Source organism: Clarias gariepinus, chromosome 23 (assembly GCF_024256425.1).
Source record: "Clarias gariepinus isolate MV-2021 ecotype Netherlands chromosome 23, CGAR_prim_01v2, whole genome shotgun sequence".
Taxonomy (NCBI): domain Eukaryota; kingdom Metazoa; phylum Chordata; class Actinopteri; order Siluriformes; family Clariidae; genus Clarias; species Clarias gariepinus.
Genome location: NC_071122.1, coordinates 8,890,801 through 8,916,092, shown reverse-complemented (window position 1 = coordinate 8,916,092; position 25,292 = coordinate 8,890,801). Strand labels below are relative to the sequence as shown.

Genomic DNA, 25,292 nt, shown 5'->3' with positions numbered 1-25,292 from the left:
AAGTTAACATGGAGTCCGCTTTTATTTTATGAGGCTCCGGTACAAAACCGCTTGTAGGAATTTCAATCCTTTGAGCAACCTCATTCCCCCACCATCAGAGATCAGCTGGCTACATCAGCTGAGTCCACCGGGGACCGTCCCCAGTCACAGCACACATCTGAAGTGGACCACATGGGGCCATCCTTAGCAGAAAGCCAAAGGCATCCACGGTAGACAATGTTTTTAAACCTGCAATAAAATTTCTATACAATCAATATTTAGTATAATGTCTTTTATTCTTCAAAACCTGCTGGATCCGACCAAGTATAGACATCTGCAGAACCTTGGTGTCAATCGCTTAATCCATGCCTGTTTGATTACTTCCAGAATATCTATAGAAATTTGCCATAAATGTCGACAATTGGAGAATTACTCAGTTTTAGCCCTTGTGCTCAACTGGACAACCCAGAATCCAACCAGCTGATTCTAATTAGCACTTTATTAACATAGACTAGACCCATCCATTTCCTACAAAAGAGAAACTGATGCCATATGTTGTCTTAATACTTTTGGCGAGCACTGTATATAATTACATCCCTGTATCTAACCTGCTGCTGCTGCTGCTACTACATGCAGCTGATAAACAAGCTGCTTAACATCTAACGTTACTGGTTATAGTACAAGTTATCACAAGCAACGCAACTTAAATAAATAAATACAAAAGCCACACAGTTTGTCTAATTGAAAAACATTGGTTTATTGTGTTCCAAGCATAACATTTATGACCTAGGTCTCTCCTTCTTGCCTTTGTAGAGGGCCAGCAGAGAAACGTTGGCCACCTTGACCACCTTGAAACGGACTCCGGGGATATCACCAACGGCGTGTCCCTTACGACCGAATCCTGCCACCAGAACCTCGTCGTTTTCCTGTAAAGCAAACATAGCTGTCAAACTCAAAGCAGTACGAGGTTCATTACTGCAATAACAAAAAAAAACCCCTCAATAACACTAACTCAGCCACAAAGCTCAAACACACCTCGATGAAGTTCAGGCAACCGTCGTTGGGGACGAACGCTGTGATCTTCTTGCCGTTTTTAATTAGCTGGACTCTGACACACTTCCTAATAGCAGAGTTGGGCTGCTTGGCTTCAACACCGCTGTGAAGGGAGACAGGAAATCATTCTGTTAAAATATATTTAAGATCAGAGACACCAAAGGGATAAGAAAATACAACTAAGTAAATTCAGGAACTTAAAAAGTGGTTTTTGGTCCCCATATCAAAACCAAACATTAGTTTCTAGAAAAGCAAAGACTTTCTTAGCATCTTCTGATGCCTTAATCTTTTTTAAAGACATCCTAGACAGTCTTAATTTTACAGTTTGTTGTTCTTGGAGTTCAAAATAAAATGAGAAACTCTTCTGTGCTTCAAGTGCTTTTATGGCAGCCAGTAAATGAATAGCACTCAATGCCATGCAACGCATATTAAACTGGTATCAAAAAAATAATTCATTTAATTTTATATATATATATATATATATATATATATATATATATATATACAAATACTTAATTACTCAAATAAAACTTCCTGACAATAAACAAATTGTGTTTATAAATCCCCTTAAACATTTTCACACTCTGATTTTATTTTTTTTTGTATGATATCAAAGCTTATTGGAAATCTGCGGCCAGAGTGCAATATCTGCAAGGATACAACTTCCTGGAGTAGACAAGGGGGCCCAAACGGCGGGTTTAGCATCGAAGGAGTTTGTGCTTGAACCAAGCTACTGCTGCCATTTTGGCTATTATTCCTATTTTGACAGTCCAACGCACAAAAGAACTTCAAAAACAAATCATATGATGCTAACGGAATCCAGCGTTATTTATAAAAAAATTATAATTAAAAAAAAAAATTATCCGAGGCTGTTGATGCCGGTGGATTTCCTGAAACTACTTAAATGCTTGTTCAGTTATATCCAGCGAACATAATGTCACTAACCATTATAACATTGGTTTTACTATGTCGTTGTTGAACTACTCTAGTCTGTCAGTGCAACTTTGATCAGTACAAGAGATGTATATTAATGTGTTTATTATTATATTTTATATCAGTTAACGAGGCTTACTGAAAAAAGTGAACAAAATCTGACAATTTGGCATGTTGATGTATTCATGAATATAAAACCCTAGACAACTTAATCCTTGCATTGAAATATTTGTTAAGAATGAAAAGCGCAAATTAATTGGAAATTACGTGCATTCAAATCTGTGTGCGCTAACTGTCGAGACTTGAGGCATTTAAGCTTTGTCTTTTAAGGTCACTGGCGGTCGTATAAGCATTTCACTACATTTCGTACTGTGAAATTTTTTTTTTATTTGATTTGTTAAATGGTCACCAATTCTTTCTAATCCTACAGGCGGTACACTACTTAAAAAAAAAAGTTTTTTGGAATATTTTCATCCTGTGTAGTAGGAGTGAATTATTTGCATGTTTGTTAAGAAATTATGTCAGATAACAGATACATATGTAATAGGGTAGTTTTTTTGCTAAAACTCTTGCATGCAAACCGAGTTTGTATTGTTTAAATGCTGTGCTTTGTTATTAATAAAAAATTATTATAAGGAGCATACTACAACTTACTACTAAGGTTTAAAATTGTTACTATTCGAGAAAAAAAATTATGAAACCAGGGTATTTATAAAATCATAATAATTGTAGACACCCCATTTTTATTTGAATTGGCACCTATGTATCTTGATATCGTATCAGATGAGAGGTGACTGCTATTATTAAAGACTATTATATCTTCACAACTTGCTTCGCTTTTTCCATCATCCTGTCATCCTTTCAGCGTGTGGTGCTGTGCGGTGTCTATGGGTACATCCCAGGGAACGGGAAAAAAACGCACAGAAACCCAAACTCTGGACTTACACTTTCTCAAGCACGATTCCTTTAGCGTGTGAAGCTCCTCCAAAGGGGTTAGCCTTCAAGGCTGTACCCAGATGGGCTTTCTTGTACTGTTTGTCATGCCACTTCTGCTCACGGCGGTGATCCCGCAGCTTCCTGGCAGTACGCAATCCACGGCACTTGCCTAAAAAACAATTTAACAAACCTTAAAAAGCATCCTCTATGCTTAATACAGCCCTAACAGTATGAAGTAGTGAACTACAGGGGAAACAGAAAGCCATCCAGGACACAGCGACGGGTTCGATCTATTTAACTCTTTCACCGTGCCTGAATATGAGACAGCTAAATTATTTAAACAGCTTAAACTTCTTCAAACACTGTATAATCCGCTTTTAATCACCTATTTGGATTTACCACTTTATTTCTAACACTATTTATCTGTATCCCGCAGTGGAACACGGTCGGCCATGTTGGCTCACCCTATGGCATGGCGGCTCTCCACGTTGTCGCGAAATAAATTACAAATATATCAATAATTACACAACACACACACTTTTTAATACTAAGTTCGGGTGTACAAACATATTATCTGTAAATATACATCACTATTTAAACACATATGTATCGTATAACACGCGTTTTAATAAAGTTTAAACCAGACTAAAGCGCGTACCCATGTCGGCTCGATGGAGATCCGGGGAGGAAAGAGAGATCCCAGAATGCTTTGCGAAGATTTCGCCTGTGCAGGATTTATAGGTGTTCAGTAAGATGCCTGATTATAAAAAAAATATGTGAGGAAAAACAAACTAGATAATGTATATTATTTACATTATATAAATCAGTGTTCGGGTATATAGAGTGTTATTTTTATAATGTTACGCAATAAAAATGCAACAACTGTGTACAATTATGTGTACTACTTCTTCTACACCATTAACTAGTACAGTACTAGTAATACTAATACATACAACATAGCCTGGATAGTACTGTATGTTATCTATTTATTTATGTACTACTTAGTTAATCAACATACTAAACATGCTTGGTTTATTTGTATTTGTAAAGGTGGACATGCAATTTCATGAATATAGTGCCCTGGAAAAGTATTTTCCTGTACCCTACTTTTCTTTTTCTTTCCTTTTTTTGGTATATTTGTGACACTTAACTAATTCAGATCATCCAACATTTTTAATATTACACAAAGATAACTCGAGCAAATACAAAATGCTGTTTTAAAATGACGATTTCATTTATTAAGTCAATATAAGCTTTCCAAACCTGCCTGGCCTTATGTAAAAAAAAGTAATTACCCCTAAACTGGTTGTTTCACCCTTTGCAAATGACCAGAACAACATGTAATCATGTGTATCTGTTCTATTTTTTCATCTGTTTTTTATTTTAATTGCTTAGTCATATTTGTATAGTTGGATCAAATATGGCCAGTCGTCCAGGTCCTGAAGTTGCAAACAGCCGCAGACCATCACACTACCACCACCATGTTTGACTGTTGGCATTATGTTCTTTTTATGAAACTCTGTGTTAGTTTTACACCAGACTCCTCAGTGGTTTAGTGGTTACTGTCACTTATTTGCACCTCCATGGTCTGCGTTCGATTCCTCCCTCAGGTCTGTGTGCGCGGAGTTTGCATGTTTGTGGAGTGGAGTGGTTCTGCTTATTGGGTTTCCTCCCAAAGTCCAAAGACATGAAGATTAGGCTAATTACTGTTCCCAAATTTCCCATAGTGTGTGAATGAGTGCATGCTCTGCATGTGTGCCTCATGGGAGGCTCAAGGCCTAGGATAACGCGGTATAGATGGTGAGTGAGTGAGTTTTATGCCAAATGTAACAGTGCACAAATGTAACTTTCCAAAAGGTTCAACATTTGTCTTATCAGTCTACACAATATTTGCCCAAAATCTTGGGTATAATCAAAATGATTTTTGGCAAATGTGATATAAGCCTTTGTGTAATACTCGGTACTTATACTAATACTAGTGGGTTTGACCTTGGAACTCCCTCATGGATGTCATTTTCGGCCCAGTCTCTTTTTAGATTGAATCATGAGCACTGATGTCATCCTGGTTCAGTGGAGTCTCAAAGCTGTAGAAATGGCTGGGTAACAACTTCCAGACTAAAGCACGTTAACTACTTTGTTTCTCATCTGTTCTTGAATTTCTTTTTTATTTGTTAGATCTTTTAATTAAAACGCTGGTTGCACTCCAGACCTTCTCTGTTTAAAACCACTGCCTGAGTTTACTTAAGATCTTGTGGATGAACCCAGAAGTTACAATTTAAAGCAAAAAGAAAAGATTATAAGTGCAGAGCAGAGACTACATCTCTATGAGAATAAGATGTCTACCCCCCACCCCCAATCCAGCATTTATGAATGTGTTGGTTAGGGGTGCACATACTTTTGTGCAATACAAACCGTACGAGTTATTCCATGATTCCTAGTAACAGATTATGTCGCACTTTGCACTAGTGGAAGAGCTGCATGTCTGTGTTCCGTTTTGATGTGGGCGTGGCCAGGATGCTGGGTTGTCCTCCGGGGCGCGTTGATTGGCTGGCGCTCACGCCAATCACAAGGAGGGTTCGGTCCTTTATCGAGGCAGATTATGAAGCAGCAGTGTGCGTTTCAGGAGAGCATCTCTGAACCTTTTACATGTATACATGGCAGCACTGATGTCTTTGGCTTTATTTTCAGTTCTTCTCCTGCAGATATCTTCTTCTTACGAGCAAGTGCCTGCTTTAGTCGAGGGGAGGTAAGTGCAAAGGTGAAATGTACCTGTGCATGGATATTATTAATAAGTAAATAATGTTAATAGCATTAATATACATTAGAAATGGTGCATTATTTTGAAAATGATGTTTGCAAAATAGATATATATATACCCAAGCAATATGCAAAGGTGTAAATGTTTTATTAGGCTGAGATATGAAGGTGATCTAGGTGCTCCTTTTGTCTGCTGTATGTGTTGTATCTGCATTGAAACTGAAGCCAGCTCTGTCAGAGAAAATCCATGGGAAGAAGGCGTCAGTTTACATGCCAAGATCCATACCTTAGCCTGAAATAATACCTCACAGATCTGTGTCGCTTTCGCAAAAGAGGTCGCTTAGGTAGTATAGGTAGATTTTGCGTAAGAGTGCAGTGAAGGAATGTGGAGGATGAGCTGATGAGGGAGTGCTGAGGATGCCTTCGGTGCAGTGGTGCTGATGCGAGTCTGGTTTCAACCTGCACTGGATTCCAGATGTCCTCAAACACGAAGGTGCGTTCCGTTTAACAATCCACGGTTGTAGGGAATCAGAAGCAGAAATATACATGAGGTGGGAGATACAACGGTCGGAATATAAAAGCTCAGATTTGACAGGCTCTGTTTTTGTGACACTTGTCTAGACGCAAAATACAAGAACCTGTAATTCAATTCAATTTATATAGCGTATAGCGCTTTAAACAATTGTCATTGTCGCAAAGCAGCTTTACACAATGTAATCTGTAATGTGTAAAGAGACGTAATGTCTCTTGATGTATCAGACCTGATGTTGTTACATGCAGAAATAGTTTTCTGCATGTAACAACATCACGGTGCTGTGCAATGTGGCCTCGCACCTCCAGGATCAAGGGTTTGATTTCTGTCCTGGTCTGTGTGCATGGAGTTTGCATGTTCTCCCTGTACTTGGTGAGTTTCCTCCGGGTACTCCGGTTTCCATCCCACAGACCAAAGTGTGTGTGCATGTGTGTGTGTTTGTGTACTCTGTAATGTATTGGCACCCTATCCAGGGTGTACCTCACCTTGTATCCAGGGTGAGGCTCCAGGCCTGTTCATTGTGTGACCCTTCACACAGGATAAGCAGTGTAAAAGATGAAGAAGATAGATATATAGTGGTTAGATGGACAGACAGACTGATATACAGTATAGATACTTTATTGATCCCAAAGGAAATTCCAGACATCCAGTAGCAATAAAGACCATAACACTAAGGGAGATTTGTAGATGTGACTGCAACCTATAGACCTTACAGACCCAAATTACTAATTTAATGCTATACTACAGGAATATATATATATCATAAGTAATATTTAAAGTAAAAACAAAACAGGGAATATTTAAATATATTAGGATTAAGAATAATCCTAAAATAAATGAAATACAGCACAGTGATGTGACAACAGTGTAAATATTAATAACTACGCATAAAAGATAAGCATAAAAGTGACAAGAAACTAGGTCTAAGTGTATCGGCGTAATTTGTAATCTTATGAGTTAGTGAGCAGACCCTTAAGCTAAAAGAAGAAATGGCTTTGCAGGTAGCACCATGATATAGGTTGCAGCAGAGCCGTAAGACGAAATTATTGTCCTAATAGGTAAAAACAAATGAGTAGTGTTAAGTCTGGTTCTGTCCCATCTTCTGAAATAATAATAATAATAATAATACATTAAAATAATAAGGAAAATGCATATGGATCCAGACTTTTGGCCCACCATCTATATCTTTTGTTTCTAAAACGTTTACGAATTGCTACAATTTCATAAAAAGTGATCCTGGACCACCAGAAATGACTGCTCATGTCTCAACAAAAAATCAAAAACAGCTGTGTGAAAGCATTACTGAGGATCATTCATCTCTATAATGATTCACAGAGCTGGCAAACTTTATTTTGTCCGTGTATGTGTCGAAAAAAATATCCATATGGTGTCTACTTTAGATATTTAAACGAGATGGCAGAATGTTTTGTTTTTCTCTCTCTCTCTCTCTCGCTCTCTCTTGCCACCAGATGGTGCTTGAAATTAAATCAATATAAATTTGTGACACAAATCTGTCCTAATATGGCGATTTGGTTCAGAATCACAGCCATGAATACCAAGAACAACTTTCAGCGTTGTTGCTCTCTAGTGTTTTTTTTTTTTTCCCACAGTAAGCACCTCTGTGTTGTTTACTCTCCCACATCGCCTCCGTTTTCTTCGTCAGTGGAGTCGAGTTAAATAAAATAAAGGTTGCAACATGTTGCATCATTTTCCGGCGAACCCCCAAACAGAGGCGGACGAAATAAGTTTACAACACAGCGCTGTGAAGACCTTTTATTGGGCGGAGAGCCGAGTGGCAGCTTCAGATGTACATTCGTTTTTCTTCCCAGGGGAGGATATTTAATCCAGACGAATTGTAATATAAACTTGCTTTTAACTGGTTAGTATGGTGCAAGAATTTATATGTCCCTCTGGGAAAAGTGTGAAAGAAGCAAAGATTTTGAAGGTTAAGAAAGAATCCTTAATTATCTTAACAAACCCTTGACCATCATCGAGAAGAAATATTACAGTGTCTCAGTTCAGACTGTTCAGACCCACATACAATACAGTAGAGTAAAGAATGTTCACGCTACAACTGTTTAAGATTCAGCGACGCCCACAAAACTCAGACTCTTAATGATCATCTTTAATATTACTAGATTAATAGATTTCCTCCCACAGTCCAAAGATATGCAGATTAGGCTAATTGGTGTTCCTAAAGTCCCTGTTTCCCTGGTGTGTGTGTGTGTGTCCTGCGATGGATTGGCCCCCTGTCCAGGGGATGGATTGTGCCCTGAGTCTCCTGGGATAGGCTTCAGGCCTTCACCCTTCTGTACACAGGATAAAGCGGTATAAAAGATGAATGAATGTGATTTATACTTGACAGCATAATCCGTGTATAAAATCCTAGAAATGTTCATGGCAGTTGTGAGAATTGAATCTGTTCCATCAAGGTTTGCATTTACACTAACTGGATTTTCATGACTACCGTATACATTTTGTGTAAAAGCTCCGCCGAATAATTTGGGAACAAATTTCTTTTCCAGTGCGATAAATGATAAATTTTTATTATTATACATTTAACATCATACTTTAAAATGCGCAATAATTAAAGCCTTTTAATTGATCTGTTAAAACTGGCCTCCGTATCTTAACTCTCATCTTTCTACTAAGGTGTTAGTGAATGGTTGTGCGTACAGTTCCCAAAGACAAATGCATCACTTCTGCAACTTGGCGACAAGTTGTCTGTTGCTTTTCAAAGATCATTCACCAGAAATTTCATCACGAGTCCCCGTTTGACTTGAACATCTTGTATATACACTCACCTAAAGGATTATTAGGAACACCATACTAATACGGTGTTTGACCCCCTTTCGCCTTAATTCTACATGGCATTGATTCAACAAGGTGCTGAAAGCATTCTTTAGAAATGTTGGCCCATATTGATAGGATAGCATCTTGCAGTTGATGGAGATTTGTGGGATGCACATCCAGGGCACGAAGCTCCCGTTCCACCACATCCCAAAGATGCTCTATTGGGTTGAAATCTGGTGACTGTGGGGGCCATTTTAGTACAGTGAACTCATTGTCATGTTCAAGAAACCAATTTAAAATTATTCGAGCTTTGTGACATGGTGCATTATCCTGCTGGAAGTAGCCATCAGAGGATGGACCATCACATGGTGGTGATAAAGGGATGGACATGGTCAGAAACAATGCTCAGGTAGCCCATGGCATTTAAAGAATGCCCAATTGGCACTAAGGGGCCTAAAGTATGCCAAGAAAACATCCCCCACACCATTACACCACCACCAGCAGCCTGCACAGTGGTAACAAGGCATGATGGATCCATGTTCTCATTCTGTTTACGCCAAATTCTGACTCTACCATTTGAATGTCTCAACAAAAATCGAGACTCATCAGACCAGGCAACATTTTTCCAGTTTTCAACTGTCCTATTTTAGTGAGCTCGTGCAAATTGTTGCCTCTTTTTCCTATTTGTAGTGGAGATGAGTGGTACCCGGTGGGGTCTTCTGCTGTTGTAGCTCATCTGCCCTCAAGGTTGTGTGTGTTGTGGCTTCACAAACGCTTTGCTGCATACCTCGGTTGTAACGAGTGGTTATTTCAGTCAAAGTTGGTTTTCTATCAGCTTGAATCAGTCGGCCCATTCTCCTCTGACCTCTAGCATCAACAAGGCATTTTCGCCCACAGGACTGCCGCATACTGGATGTTTTTCCCTTTTCACACCATTCTTTGTAAACCCTAGAAATGGTTGTGCGTGAAAATCCCAGTAACTGAGCAGATGTGAAATACTCAGACCGGCCCGTCTGGCACCAACAACCATGCCATGCTCAAAATTGCTTAAATCACCTTTCTTTCCCATTCTGACATTCAGTTTGGAGTTCAGGAGATTGTCTTGACCAGGACCACACCCCCAAATGCATTGAAGCAACTGCCATGTGATTGGTTGATTAGATAATTGCATTAATGAGAAATTTAACAGGCGTTTTTAATAATCCTTTAGGTGAGTGTATGTTGGAAACACTTGTGCCAAGTGCTAGTCAACTAAACTAGTAAATTTGTCACCTTGGATTGAGCTCAATTTCAGAACGGCTTTGCTGATGTTAATTTCATTTTCGGCGAAAGATTTTGGACTTAACGTAGAAAAAGATACACATGAGCTGGTAAACATGGTTGTCGGAGAGTCTCCTCATGAAAATGAAAAGTAAAGGACGTCACGTGGAAAAACTCGGCTCATATGTAATGCTCTTTGAAATAGCTTTGTTTATACCGAACTAGCAAGAAACCATCGCTCATCAGCCACGAGAACCACTGAGCTCTCCCTGAATGCGTCCCACCTCGTGCGTCTCTTGCATTATGTAACTGCACGGTTGCCAGACGATTGACCCACATGTGCAGGTGCCGTGACGCAGGTAGATCCTTTAAGCTGTCGCAGAATGACAGAAAATGACAAACTTGGTGTCTGTGTGTTGTGTTTTATCACCACCGCTCTCAGCATCCCGAGTGTTTGAAAAGCCTGAGTGTTTTTTTTAGGGGGATTTATTGGAGGTGTTGGCTCACGCTGCTAAGTTTGGACGTCTCACAGGGACGGATAAATGATTACTCACTGCTGGGCTAAATATAGTTGCATAACACGGACATCTACGGAATGCAATAACTTCTCTCAGTGCTTTTTTGTCCGGTGACCTTTTCATCACACTGTACCGGTTTTAAACAGCGACTCTATTTGCTTGCGGCACACGTGTTGTGTAGGTGAGTCAGACTGTTAGAGAAGAACAAATCTAATATGCTAACTACTGGATGTGTAAAACTTCCTTGAGCTAAATTGAGTCCGGAGTGGAATCACTGAGAATGTGCACTGGGTAAATCATATACACATAAGCTTCCAGGATGGAGTATGACAGTGTCGTACAGTGTATTACTAGCTGACCTATTTATTAGTGACACTGTACAGTACTTGATACAACTGGATTGGATTTCCTCTATGTCTCTATAAAGGCTTGATCAGCAGTACTTAAATAGGGTTTGATTCCCCACGCCATTACACGACCACCACCAAGTTGAACTCTTCTTGATGCAAGGCAAGTCAGACATGGTGCCTTTGTTTCAATTGTTTGCTTCCAGTTGATGTAAGTCCGGTGGTGTAGTGGTTAGCACTGTCGCTTTGCACCTCCGGGGTCCGGGTTCGATTCCCGTCTCTGTGTGCATGGAGTTTGCATGTTCTCCCCGTGCTTGGTGGGTTTCCTCCCACAGTCCAAAGATATGCAGGTGAGGCTAATTGACGTTCCCAAAATTGCCCGTAGTTTGTGAATGGGTGTGAATGTATGGGTGTGTGCCCTGCGATGGATTGGCACCCTGTCCAGGGTGTACCTTACCTCATGCCCTAAGCCTCCCGGGATAGGCTCCAGGCCCCCCCGCGACCTTAAATAGGATTAAGCGGTATAGATGATGAGTGAGTAAGTGATTTATGAGTGTAGCCCATCTGAAATGTTGTGTGTTCTGAGACTCTTTTCTGCGCAGCATGGCTGTAAAGTCTGGTTGTTTAGAGTTACTGTAGCCAGCTTAAACAGCTTGCTCATCCACGCTGCGTTTCTGATGCTGAAATGACTCCTGCCGTTCTGTATAAAACTCTGAAGACAGTTATAATTTAAAAAACAAACAAAAAATAAATCTATATATTCATCATAGCACCCTGAATCGAAATCGAATCACGAGGTTCCTTTAGCCTATACAGTATGTATCCATGGGAACAGTATCGAATATCATGATGTATCACGTAACCAGACGTGTCTACGGCCCTGCCACCCGAGGAGAAGAAGTCCGAGTGGAGCTGACACATGCGATCCATTTACGTCAAGCAGGCATGGTGATTATCGCCGCTTTCGGGACAGGAGATCAAGTCTTAAAACAGCTGTATCCACCTCTTAATCAGATTCTCCAGTGCCTCTGGGGGTGAAAACCCATTTTATCAAGCGGAGATTAGGATGTCTAATCAGATTGCATGTTGATAAGAGCAAAGTGGGAAAGATGCTCTGAATGAAAATGGGTTTGCGTGCGTGTGTTTGTTTGTTTTGTGTGAGTGATTTCAGTGTTGATTCGCAAACATTTCTGTAAACATTGAAAGTTTGGATTAAAGTGAATTTAATGGATGTACTGTATACGGAAGTGTACATATCTCAGACTTTGAATGAGACGTCTTTTAATCTATAATTTATTGCGTTTTCATCTCCACAGTTCAGATGAAGCAGCATCACAAGACAGAGAAATCGGAGAAAGTGAGTCATTTCATCTATATTTCCCTTTCACACCAATTTGCTTTTATTAGCAAGTCATTCCACATGATTATTTAAATACCAGCCCTGACATTCACCATATAATTACTTGTTTTATGCAACCTATATAAGGAACGCACCCCCCTCCCCCTTGTTTCTCCAGATGGAGTCGGCGGTGAGCGTCAGAGCGTCTCATATGATCACGGCTCGTTGGTCACAGCAGAGGAGATGAGACGGCCGCTGCAGGTGAGGCGTGGCCTCGTCTGCCGGCACATCGATGTGACCTTGAGCTTTTTCCTCTACGCCGGATCAATCCAATCCCACACGGCCTGCACAGTGGCTCAGGAAGACAGATTACAGGAAGAGCTGTGTTTCAATCTTATCAGGGTTTAAAACTAAACATTATGTTGGAAAGGGAAAAAAAAACTGAACAATGAGCAATTGAAATGTGATTAATAGTAATGTAGCTGTTATGTAGTAATGGCTTTAAGTGACATTACTAGGATAGACAATCTAATGGAATTAATATCATTCTGTCACTCGCAGAACCTGGTCTTATTGCGCTTTTTAACACAAAAAGACTCGTTATTGAGGAGACAATTTATGTTATCCAGCATCCTCCTAAGCGTTCCAGTTTCCGTGACGTTTCGTGCATGCTTATAGATTACAGTAAGTCCTAAACAAATCTTACTGTATGTATTGGATCAGGAAGAAGATTTTCAAAAAAAAGATTGCCATCGAATGTGTATCTGCTTAAATTCAATTCATATTTAAGAATAGAAGATTCACATGCGTCACTGCTCTGTTCCAGGCACATGACTTGAGGCCAGTGTCTCCTCAGCCCAGCAGGAGAAAACTTCTGCAGTACGGAGGAATCATGCCCTACTCTCCTCTGAATGTCGTTTACAACGGGAAAACGTGCATCTTGTTTAGAGCCAGGAAGCTGGCCATCAGGTACAGAAATCACACACTAGTGGACCTCACGCAGAGAGTGTTCGGCCCTGACGCAATAGTGGACACCAGAGGCTCATTCTGCAGCAAGGACAAGGCCACGTGAGTTACAAATGATGCACGGATTGATTGTATGGAGATTGCGTAAGACTAATGGAAATTGTATTTTTCTTGTAGGCAGATTCTATAGTGATGTACTGTACAATGTGATGATATAGTTCACCCCTGGGATTAATAAAGTACTCTATCTGTCTGTCTACCTGTCTATGTATCTATGGGGGAAAATCGATTCAGGGATGTATCGTGATTCATTGATGTATCACTGACTCCAGAATTTTATATATATAATATATATTTCATGTAATTTATATATTTGTATTGGCGACACAGTGACTTGCCTAGCATTGATTAGCACTATAGCTTCGCGATTCGAGGGTCCAGGTTCGATTCCAGCCCCTAGTCTGTGTGCATAGAGTTTATCCCCGTGCTTTGTGGTTTTCCTTTAGGTAGTCCGTTTTCCTCCCACAGTCCAAAGACGTGCAGATTGGGCTAATTATCATTTCCAAATTGCCTGAGTGAGCATTTGTGTCCTGTGATGGATTGGGACCCCATCCAGAGTGTCCCCTGCCTAGTGCTCCATGTCTCCTGGGATAGACTCCAGGCCTGCTGTGACCCTGTACAGGATAAGCAGTATAGAAGATGAAAGAATGAATATTTGCATTTGAGGCGGTACAATGTAACTCTTCCTCTGTGTGATAGGAGTAAAGTTTTTTTTTTTTTTTATTGTAACAAAATCTAAAAAAAAATATTAATATCAAATCATGAAATTTATAAAATCGTGATACTTACCCAATCACAATTCAGATCGAATTAGCATCTAGGTGTCATTATGATATCGTACTAAATGGTCCCTGGTGATTCCCATCCCTACTTACTATCTATCCATCTATCCGTCTATCCATCTACGGGTACACACCTCTACCATTTACAGCACTCTGTTGAAGAAAGCTGAAATTTAATACTTTTATCCAATCAAACATAACCGTCTTGCTATTTCTATTTCTCTAAGACTCAACATACGATTTGGAGACGTGGAGGAGATCAGAGGACTTGCCATCAGGTCAGTACAGATCATCAGCACCCCCTCAGTAATTCCTATAACCTTCATCACGTAAAATAAACCAGATCTCCCGGTTCCGACAGACTGCAGATGTCCAACACGTTCTACGAATCAGCAGGACAGAACTGGTTCACTCTGGACAGCGTCCACATCCACTACAACTGGACACACGAGGCCACGTTTAATGCCACGGATGTTTACGCTCCCTCCACCAACTCGTACCACTGCCAGCACGTCAGCAGCCTGCAGAAATACGACACGCTGCTCGTGCCCAGCTCCCACACGGACAACGCGGCAAACTGGCACATCACCTTCACAGACTTCCAGGTGAGTGAGCAAAGACGAAGATGATAAAGTAGTACTGTATGTATCTGCGATGCCTTGAAAAATTTTACACCCCTGAATTTAACTTTTTGCATATTTGTGGTGCTTAAATGATTCAGATTATCAAACTAATTTTAACATTACACAAAGATAACCACAAAATGCAGTTCTAAAATACTGATTTCATTTGTTAAAGCTGAAAAAGCTGTCCAAACATACCTGGCCCTATGTGAAAAAGTAAGTGCCCCCACTGAATAAACAGTGATTTTTGGAAAGCTGAGTTAAATTTCACCAGCCAACAGTTCATGAACTCAAACTCACGCGCACTTGGGATATGCAGCAGGATAATAATACAAAACACACAGGGTAGTTCACCTCTGAATTGTTAAAAAAAACAAAATTAAGGTTTTGGAGTGGTATAATGAAAAGTCTGCACTTAGACATGACTGAGATCCTTAAACAGGGCATTCATGCTTAAAAACCCTCCCAAGTAGCGGAATTAATACGATTAAAACAATTCACAGTTATTGCAAATGCTTGATTGCAGTTGTTGTGCCAAAGGTGGGACAACCAGTTATTAGTTTCTGGGGGCAATTACTTTTTCACGCAGGGCCAGGTAGGGTTGAACAACTTGGGTTATCTTAATGTAATATAATTTTTTTTTTTGATGATCTGAATCACTTAAGTGTGACAAATATGCAAAAAAAATAAAATAAAATAACGGCACTGTATGTATCTTGCATAAGTATTTACCCCCCTTCCTTTTCGTAATGCTACAACCTGGTATTAAAATGCATGCAACTGAGAATATATGACATGACTACACAAATAAATCTAAAGTTCACAGCAATAGAGATGAATACTTATTACTTAATCCTATTTCCAGATCATATTGATATTCCTTTCATATTAATACCATGGCCTAATATATGCATTCATGACATATAATCCCAATAAAGTCCAGTTCTAGGTAATAACATTACACAATGTGGAAAAGTTTAAGGTACGCAAGACACTGTCATATCATCGCACACCTGCTGCTTTAATTCCCACCAGATTCAAGCGTTCAACGTTCACTCGAACAAGTTCTCCTCGGCCAGCGACTGTGCCACCTTCTTCACCCCGGCCATCCTCATGGGTCTCATCACGTCGCTGATCTTGCTGCTCGTCCTGGCCTACGCCCTGCACATGGTGGTCCACCTCAAGCACATCGACCGCTACGAAGAGCACAAGACCACCGTGTACTTCCCCCGAAGCACAGAAGCCGAAAGCACAGAGAAGAACAACTTGTAGATCAGTAGGATCCCCCGCCGACCTCCGGGCACAGAGACGGAGTGTGTTGCAACTCTGAGCTCCTAAGCCCGTCCGAGAGAAAGAGCAGGAGCAGGCTAGAGACGTCGCGTCAAGAGTGTTCTCGCTTCTGACTGTGCTACTACACTTTGAATTGTGGTAGGACAGAAAGAGCGGATTCCTGCGGGATTCAAAAAATTGAAAACAACCCGATTTGTATCTGTCGCTTTTTTTGTTTTTTTGCAAATAAAGTCAGAATCTGAAGGAGAACCTCAGATTTCTAAATTAATTCTAATTAGCACAGTGTACTTTCAATTTATATTGTCTGTCTCATGTAAGCATATAACCTCCTGGTGAGAATCAGGTTAAATAATGTATGGACGCTTTATTACACCTCACGTACAAACTGTCTATAAACCATTATGATTTCTAAGTGTATTAGACAATAAACATATGAAAGTATTATAGTTAAAAACTTTGATCTTCTCAGTAATTGAATGTTTTTATCCTCTTTACACAAAATTTCAAATGAATAAAAAGTAAAAACAATTGTCTATACAGGACCAGTCAGAAGTTGGGACACAACTGATTGAATGTATATTATTGAATAATATTAAGATGCTTATAAAAAAATTACTTTAAAAAAACACAAAAAAAATGATTTGGGGAAAATCATCCATCAGACACCATGAATATTACAGTATTATCAGGATTACACTTAAGTATCTTAACTACAATAGGTGTTCGAATAAAACCGGGACTTATGGTGAATGAAGGCGTACAACTGAGTGATATTTACAGAAGATTTCAAGCACAGTACAGTGATGAGACTGAGACACAATAAAGGATTTGTGAACATGTTTACTGTAAACATTCAGCGAGTAACTGATAGATAACTTGTCATTAACTTGTGGAAGAGATGCGTCTATCTGTGGGAACTGTACACACGATACACACGATCATGCACAAACATCACTTGCACATTACCGGAATCAAAAGTCCCGGTTTGACTTGAACACCCCTTATATTAAAGATCTAAAGTATACTCGTTTCTTTTTAAAGACCTTTCTAAAAAACAAATGTTAAAGAAACTTTTCGAAAATACCTTTTATGAGTAGGTGTGTCCAACCTCTATCACTGGTACTGTATATAATCAACATCCATAAATGAATGGTTTCTATGCAGTGTGTAACATCCCAAGTGGCATGAAAATCTCTCAGAGATTTAGAGGATGCCGTGAGATATTTGATTGTTTACGGCCACTCTTTCTGGACGATGTGTTTTTCAAATAGTTGCGTTCTTGCTTTTTTCTTTTTTTTTTTTGGTGCAACTTGTATGTTTAATCCGGTTTTTGTAATTTCTTATTTCATTTCTAAAATTCTTTTGAAGTGAATGCATTTAAGCTGAGCCTTTGACAATGACATGGAGCTAAACCTCTTATAAGCTACTTGGATTTTATCTACAAGCATTGAAGCACAATGGAAGCAACGTTAAGTTGTCCCATACAGCATGTGACTAGAAATACTTCAGTACCACAATCATATAAATGTATACAAGTATACAGTACTGATAATAGTCATCATATATTAATTGAGGGATTAGCCCGTTTTTTTTTTTTTTTTTTGTTATTTACACATGTATAAAATGGGCTATTGTGTATTGATGTGGAATAACTGTTGTCCCCAAGACTTCTGTTGAGTTAAATAAAACCAGCAGCTCATTCATGACAGATGTCTGTGTCTTTGTTAATGCCTAATGTTGAACATTTTGACCTTTTTATAGGGTACACATAGTATTTAGGTGCATACTCTTTACAGATGTTTTACAGTTTCAATTAATAAATAAGGACATCACAGAACCTAAAACATGCCAGTAGATGGATCTCTAAAAAGACCTTGAATTGCCTCTTTATTAGGCACACCTGTTGTTTGTGTGCCCCTTGTACACCTTTAGTCCAAAGTACAGTATGTACAAGTACAAATTTGTCTTATGTATTTTGCGATATGATATATGATTTATAATAAGATATATGATCATATATTATATATAACAACATAAGATATATGATCAAAGATAAGTAGGTATAGTACTGTGCAAAGGTCTTGAGCACTCCCCACACACACTTTTCCTTTTAATTTTTTTGTGTTAAGTTAACTGATGTAGATTAAACTAAAAAAATGAAAACAAATGTTTTGCTGTGACGGGCTATAAAAATTTGGTTGGTTACATAACAACCTCAGCAGCAACCTCATTTCCCCTTTTGTCTGTTTCAGTCACTCATCATTCATCATCTCCAGTAGACTTATTTCCAGCCTGATCATCTGTCATCATCAGCACCTGTTTCTCACTCGTTCATGCCTCAACTTTGATGTATTTTATGCTTCATAGGTCACTGTGTGTGGCTTAACAAGCAAAAAAACATTTCTTTAAACCTGGTCAGGTATAGGGACTGGACTGAAAAGACTGAGTGACAAAAACTTGCAAAAACAAGAGGCAAAAATGTCAGAAAGCCTGGCGAATTATTCCTCAAGACTACATTGAATTTCCTGGAAGAGGGACAAACACACATGCATGCATGTTGTGTCTGAAATTCTCTGTTTACTATAAGCAAGGAGAGCACATTTAAGCTTTTGGCCAAATGCTCTGTGTCACATACTGTACATCTCGTACATCAAAAGAACCAGCCATTAACATATAAGTCATAGAGCGACCCGGAGGCAGACAGACAATAGGAAATACATTAGCATTTTCCGGTTAAACAAAAGGGTTCCTGCGGCTACAAGCTATTTCTATGTATATTCATCTGGACATTTCATAGAAACATATATATAAAGTATTAAGGGATGTCTCAAGACTTTTAAACAGTACTGTATATCTAAAAAAAAATCTGCTGGGTGAACATTAATTATATAAAATATAATTAAAATATTAAAATAAATAATTATTAAATAGCATCACCTTAAAGTGTACTATTTACCTTTCCTGTGTTATTATAATTTATTTGTGTCATATACACTCTGTAATGCCACAAATATGCACACACCTGATAAAGCATAACTATATTAGATTTGCAGAACATCACACTACAGATTTTATCACACGCTTTGCTGTTATAATAACCTTCACTCTTCTTGGGAAGGCTTTCCGCTAGATTTTGTGTGCTGCTGTGGAAATTTGCGATCATTTAGAAGGAGAGACATAGAGATCTCAGTGTCTCAGATGAGGCCAGGGTTCTGTGCAGGATGCTGGAGCTCGTTCACAACAACCAGAACACACCTTTTTGTGTCGAACTTTGGGCCTCTTAGTTCCAGTGAATTCTACAACATACTGTTGTGTGCTTCATACTTTGTTGCTGCAACTTGAGGACAGAACATGTACACATCAGCCATAACATTATGACCACCTGCCTGATATTGACTAGGTTCCCCCTTTTGCCCCCCTAACAGTGATGCACTAGGTGTTCTGACACCTGTCTATCACAGCCAGCATTAACATTTTCATCGATCTGATCTACAGTAGCGCTTCTATTGGCTTGGACTACACGGGTCAGCCTTTAATCCCATGTGCATCAGTGCACCTTAGCCACCAATGACCCTGTCGCCAGTTCCTTTCTTGGATCACTTTTGTCATGTCCTGACTACTGCAGTCCAGGAACATCTCACGAGAGCTGCAGTTTTGGATTTGCTCTGACGTCTAGCCATCACAAAGTCACTGAAATGCTTATCCTTGTCTATTTTGTCTACTTCCAACACATCAACTTCTGGAAAAAAGGTTCACATGTTTCCTGATATATCCCACCCGCTTCCAGATGCCACTGTAACAAGATATTGAAAATGTTGCTACTTTGAGATGGGCCAAATTGTAATGGTTAGACAACTGGGTCAGAGCAACTCCAAAACCGCAGCTCCTGTGGGATGTTCCCAGGCTGCAGCGGTCAGGACGTACCAAACGTAATCCAGGGAAGGAAAACCGGTGGTCATGGGTCATGGTCAAGGCTCACTATGGCTCAAATTGAGAAAAAGGTTAATGCTGGTTGTGATAGAAGGGACGAGAACATGCAGTGGATTAATGTTTTGGCGGCAAAAGGGGGAACTACTCAATATTGGGCAGGTGGTCATAAGGTTATGGCTGATCAGTGGATGTACTGTAAAAAGGACAGGTGTACACATACTTTTGACTATTTGGTACGGTGCGCCCCCTAACGGCGGCGATGCAAGTAAGACATTTTGAAAAGATTGAAACATGAAAACACCACCAGACTAATTTCATGTGAAATACTCCGATAAAAATTTAATTGTCTTCGTGTGGTAATTCTACTGAACAAATTGTTGATTTACCTTTTTTTTTTTAAACAAAACAATAAAAAAAACCCTTGGAATTTTTTTCTTTCTAAAAAAAATAACACTAATTCTGTGTCACGGTGCCTATTATTTGCTGTACAGGCTGTCGAATCTAATAATCCCAATCACAATCTAAGCGCTGTTGCGAAGGACGACGTGATGACGCAAATATTAAGCGACGCGCCCGGCGACGTTACATATTAAGGATGGTTAACAAATCGCAGTCTTTAGGACTTTTAGTACGCGGTGTAGGTTTATAATGTGTCTCTCTGTTCTACCCTATCTAGTGTACGTATCTAGGGGTCGTTGGGGCGTTTGAGATTAGTGCGCTGTTTCCAGGTTCCCCCATGTTAAGCCGCGGACTGTACTTGCGTTATGTTTTTTCGCAGAAGAGAATATTAGCAGGTAAAGGTTTATTTAGATCTTTCTGCAGCACTATGGATCGCCTGGTTGTGCGCTGTGTGCCAGCAGAATCCAAGCTGAGCATTTCGTTCTCCCTGGCAGGGAGTTACAGGCACATGCTGAGGGAGCAGGCGGAGGAGCTGGGGAAAGCGTTGTCCCGGATATCTAAGAGCGCTGTCAAGGCGCAGAGCAAAGGCAAGAAGTCTAGAAAGGAGTGTAAGAGCGAGAACACTGAGGTGGAGGCGGTGGTGCGGCTTTACTTTAACGACGAGCCGGTGGCTGAATCCGCTCTGAACCGCGACGCGTGGCAGGATGGAGCCGTTCTCCAAGTTGGAGACGCAAAATACAAAGTGGAACGCAATCCTCCGACTTTCACCACGGCACTGCTTCCTGCTTCAGTCCTCGCCGGATTTCCTGTCTGCCCAAAACTCGAGATCGAGTTCGGAGATTTGAGGTTTTGCCTGTTTAATTGGTACAAGGAGAGCTCTCCAAATGCGCATGCGCGCGGCGGAGAGGACTCCTGGGTGGAAGCAGGAACCGACCGAGTTTTTACTCCATCTAATTCAGACATAGGGCTGCGACTCAAGCTGAAATGCATGCCGGGAAACGACTCGAAGTTAGGCCTCGCTCTAGACCTGGTCACCTCAAGCGCAGTCGAGGCAGGGCCAGGGGTCTGCACGTTCGACGCCAGACACTTCTACACCCTCAAGGTGACTGACGAGACCACAACCAGAGTCGTCACCTACAACATCTTAGCAGACGTCTACAGTCAAACCGAGTTCTCAAGAACAGTCCTGTACCCTTACTGCGCTCCGTACGCGCTCGAACTCGACTACAGACAAAACCTGATCAAGAAGGAGCTTTCTGGCTACAACGCAGACATCGTCTGTCTCCAGGAGGTCGACAAAGGCGTCTTCGGCGACAGCCTCACACCAGCGCTCGACGCTTTCGGCATGGATGGGGTGTTCAAAATGAAAGAGAGGCAGCATGAAGGACTGGCGACGTTTTACAGGAGATCAAAGTTTAGGTTGCTGTCCAGGCACGACATCATGATGAGTGAGGCCTTAGAAAAGGATCCGATCCATATCATGCTTCTGGAGAAACTGGGCTCCAATCCAGTGCTAAAAGCAAAGGTGGTGCAGAGAAGTACGACGCTGCAGGTATTACAGACTTTAACTACGCACTGGTGATCACTGCCCGGGTCAAGATTGAAACCCAGGTCTAACACGGCATTGATCCGTATATGATTAGCAAGAAAGTGGTTTAGGTCAGGGGAAAAGCTGAACAAATAGATGGATCGGTCAGTAAGGGTTAATTCATGGGGCAGTGGGTTTTTTTAATTTATTTTTTATTCTTTTTAAACAAAATTTCACACCAGTGTTGGTGTCCAGTCTACGTTTTCAGGTTTCCTTTCTCCGCCCAAAAACTTGCCAGTGGATAGACCATCTTTAACGTGCCCCTAGGTGTGAACGAGTGTTGTTTTGTCTATAGTGTAGCACCATCTTATACAGGTGTTTCTAGTTCCAGATCAACTGCATCATTCCATTGTCGATTTTTTTTGTTTTCCTCCCCAGTTATATGCTATTATAAGGTGCAGATTTGTAGCCCACGTCTAGCTCTTTATCAAGACATTCGGATGTGATTAGCAGTGGGTGCTAGACTGTTTTTGTCTGTATGGTTGCTATACAGGTGTGGCATAAGCAGCAGAATTTGGGTGTTTTCACATTAGTGTCCCAGGATTGTTACAGAGAACACATGACCCCAAAGTCTGGTTCGTTTTGATCAGTGAGAACACAATTGTTCTGTGATCTCGAACCCTGACCACGTCTACTTGAAGAGGTGGTCTTAGGAACAATACAGCGCATTAATCAGATATGGAAGCCAATCGTCCACGAACAGAAGTAGATCACTGTTTAGACACCTCATCATTAGCACAGTCCTTTTCCTCTAAAATCTGTGTGCACAGCACGTGTCAATCTCATTCTCTGACCAACACAGCCATAGCGAATAAAGGAAAAAGGCACACAAAAGCATTACTCCTGACGTTTTTTTTCTGAAATATAAATAATTTTAGGTATAACACAAAAATTTATGTTTTTTTTTTATCTTGTGTGTAACAGTGGCTCATGAGTAGGTGCATACTGCCACCTGCTGTATTGGCGTGCGTAAACGTTTAAGCATACCCGAGTATAAAGAACTAAAAAAAAAAGTGAACCCTGGCCAGCGAGGGTGGTAGGGAACAATCGTTTCTGGGCACGGTACAAATCAGTCATATCTAATGTAAAAAACGCAGACACAGCTTGACGAGTGTGTTGAGAAATGATCCATCAGCTGAAAATATCCATCCAGCAGCAGTGACTGACAGTGATACCCGGTAAACGATTACATTTACATTTAGGCATTATCCAGAGCGACTTACATTTTTTCTCTCATTACACATCTGAGCAGTTGAGGATTAAGGGCCTTGCTCAAGGGCCCAACAGTGACAACTTGGTGGTTGTGGGGTTTGAACCTAGGATCTTCCGACCCGTAGTCCAATGCCTTAACCACTGGCGATTAAAATGCACTGCACATTGAATAGATGAATGAACAGAATACAGAAAAAAGTTTACATCCGTAAACTTCGCGGTTTAATCTTAGGATTACATTACTGTAGGTTTCTTTAGCTGACTGTTAAGATGTCTAATTTATTCCTCATCAGAATTTTCTTTTATTCAGGTATAATGACTATATGCTTATATTAAATATTTTAAAATGTGACTTTAAGAAGGATTTAACAAGGGCGCACTATACAAATACATTTTAATTTGCTTGTTAGATTTTTTTGCTCAAAAAACAGGTATTAACTGTTTCTTGTTTACTTTTGTAAGGTAAGTGTTCTTCAATCTGTAAGTGATCCATCAAAGATAGTGTGTGTTGGAAACACACACCTCTACTGGCACCCTAAAGGTAGGAAACCTTGGTCTTGTTTAAAAAAATAATAATTGTGGATAACTCAAATTCTGAGCGTGTACCTTCAAGAAGTTTTTCTTTTCTTCAACAAGGAGCAAACGTTCGATTAATACAGATGGCTGTGGCTCTGAAGCACCTCAAGAAAGTTGTTACGGAAGAACATGCCAGCACGCTGATATTCTGTGGAGACTTCAACAGCACACCATCATCAGGATGCTTCCAGCTGCTCAGTCAGGGTTCGATAGCAGAGGAGCACAGTGACTGGGCATCTAATGGACCTGAGGAACATCTACAAATGGTGCTCCACAGCCCCTTCAAGCTGACCAGTGCATGTGGAGAACCCGAATACACCAATTACGTAGGCGGCTTTAATGGTTGTCTGGACTACATTTTCATAGAGTCTCAGGCTTTGCAGGTAGAACAGGTAATTCCTCTGCCGAGTCACCAGGAGGTCACCACGTACCAGGCCCTTCCCAGTGTCTCTCACCCGTCTGACCATATCGCTTTAGTCTGCGACCTCAAATGGAAATAATGTTGAGACACAGCCTCAAAGGAACAATCGAATCGCCTTTGCTTTCCGGGCTAAAGATGGAGCATTTCGATTTTTTTTTTTTATTGAGCAAGGCAACAAGATGTAATTGACTAAATGATTACTGTGGTGATATTTAAGATTTATTCAAATAAAATCATCTTGAAGGCTACTGGAATTTTTCCGAGTATGATATGACACTAATAAATTGATTACAGATTCTGAAACAAAGCTTCTTTAAGTCACAACTGTTTTATTTCAGGCTTTATTAAGAATTATAAATGAGCCATGGGAAAAAGGGGGAAAAAAAGCACTGATATGATTGCAAACACCCGATTAAGCTGTTAACTGGAATATCAAAGTACTTTGGGTATGCATATACAAATAAATCTGATTTGGTCGTTTTCAATTTAGATGAACGTTATATGAAAATGAAACAGTCAAAAAGCAGGAAACGTGCATGTTTTAAGGCAATTGTTAATGCAGTTAAAGGCTGGTTATATAGCGAGATGGCTGAGTCAGGCATCACAGTTAGTAAGCTGTATTAAGGCCAAATAAATCAGGTCATTAACTCATTTTATCTTTCATACAAAAACAAACTGTTATCCCACCACACACCCTTCCCTCAACCACTAGATTACATCATATTTATTGATCTATTTCTTGTTTTTATGTATGTATAGATTTTTTTTTTATTTATATAGGTGTTACATAAGGGGATCTGTAATCAATATTTATTAAAGGAAGCTGTTTAGATTAAAACACATGCAAAATTTTGATACATAGAAATGGAATGAGAGCAAAAAAATTGTTTTATATAAATATAAATATGTTCCCATTTTTTTTTTGGACAAAATACAAGCCTTAGGTCAGGTTCTCATTGCCTTCACTTTATGTTGGAAATCGCCTTATATAATTCAAA

The 25,292-nt window shown here is 40.0% G+C and overlaps 3 protein-coding genes across 3 annotated transcripts; 2 read left to right on the top strand and 1 right to left on the bottom strand.

Moving 5' to 3' along the window:
• Positions 1 to 711: 711 nt before the first annotated feature.
• rps23 (ribosomal protein S23) lies at positions 712 to 3,643 on the bottom strand. The gene is made up of 4 exons (XM_053483689.1): positions 3,560 to 3,643; positions 2,911 to 3,070; positions 1,015 to 1,135; positions 712 to 905 (listed from the first exon to the last, which is right to left on the bottom strand). Exons 1-4 carry the CDS (start codon positions 3,561 to 3,563, stop codon positions 759 to 761), a joined length of 432 nt encoding a protein of 143 aa, XP_053339664.1. The 5' UTR covers positions 3,564 to 3,643; the 3' UTR covers positions 712 to 758.
• Positions 3,644 to 5,492: 1,849 nt separating this feature from the next.
• On the top strand, positions 5,493 to 17,092 carry atp6ap1la (ATPase H+ transporting accessory protein 1 like a). Its single transcript, XM_053484377.1, has 7 exons — positions 5,493 to 5,647; positions 12,425 to 12,465; positions 12,626 to 12,708; positions 13,274 to 13,515; positions 14,483 to 14,533; positions 14,617 to 14,860; positions 15,914 to 17,092. The coding sequence occupies exons 1-7, from the start codon at positions 5,556 to 5,558 to the stop codon at positions 16,148 to 16,150; spliced, it is 990 nt and encodes a 329-aa protein (XP_053340352.1). The 5' UTR covers positions 5,493 to 5,555; the 3' UTR covers positions 16,151 to 17,092.
• A 3,569-nt stretch (positions 17,093 to 20,661) lies between these two features.
• pde12 (phosphodiesterase 12) lies at positions 20,662 to 24,470 on the top strand. The gene is made up of 3 exons (XM_053484162.1): positions 20,662 to 22,049; positions 23,760 to 23,838; positions 23,934 to 24,470. The coding sequence occupies exons 1-3, from the start codon at positions 20,835 to 20,837 to the stop codon at positions 24,371 to 24,373; spliced, it is 1,734 nt and encodes a 577-aa protein (XP_053340137.1). The 5' UTR covers positions 20,662 to 20,834; the 3' UTR covers positions 24,374 to 24,470.
• The last annotated feature ends 822 nt before the right edge of the window (positions 24,471 to 25,292 follow it).

Coding starts and splice junctions, on each gene's coding strand:
- rps23 (XM_053483689.1), bottom strand. Junction 1,136..2,910: donor GGAATCGTGCTTGAGAAAGT/GTAAGTCCAGAG, acceptor CTCCCTTCACAG/CGGTGTTGAAGCCAAGCAGC. Junction 906..1,014: donor GTTGCCTGAACTTCATCGAG/GTGTGTTTGAGC, acceptor TTTGCTTTACAG/GAAAACGACGAGGTTCTGGT.
- atp6ap1la (XM_053484377.1), top strand. CDS start 5,556: ATGGCAGCACTGATGTCTTTGGCTTTATTTTCAGTTCTTCTCCTGCAG. Junction 13,516..14,482: donor TGCAGCAAGGACAAGGCCAC/GTGAGTTACAAA, acceptor TATTTCTCTAAG/ACTCAACATACGATTTGGAG. Junction 14,534..14,616: donor ATCAGAGGACTTGCCATCAG/GTCAGTACAGAT, acceptor CGGTTCCGACAG/ACTGCAGATGTCCAACACGT.
- pde12 (XM_053484162.1), top strand. CDS start 20,835: ATGTTAAGCCGCGGACTGTACTTGCGTTATGTTTTTTCGCAGAAGAGA. Junction 22,050..23,759: donor AGAGAAGTACGACGCTGCAG/GTATTACAGACT, acceptor TACTTTTGTAAG/GTAAGTGTTCTTCAATCTGT. Junction 23,839..23,933: donor CCTCTACTGGCACCCTAAAG/GTAGGAAACCTT, acceptor TTCTTCAACAAG/GAGCAAACGTTCGATTAATA.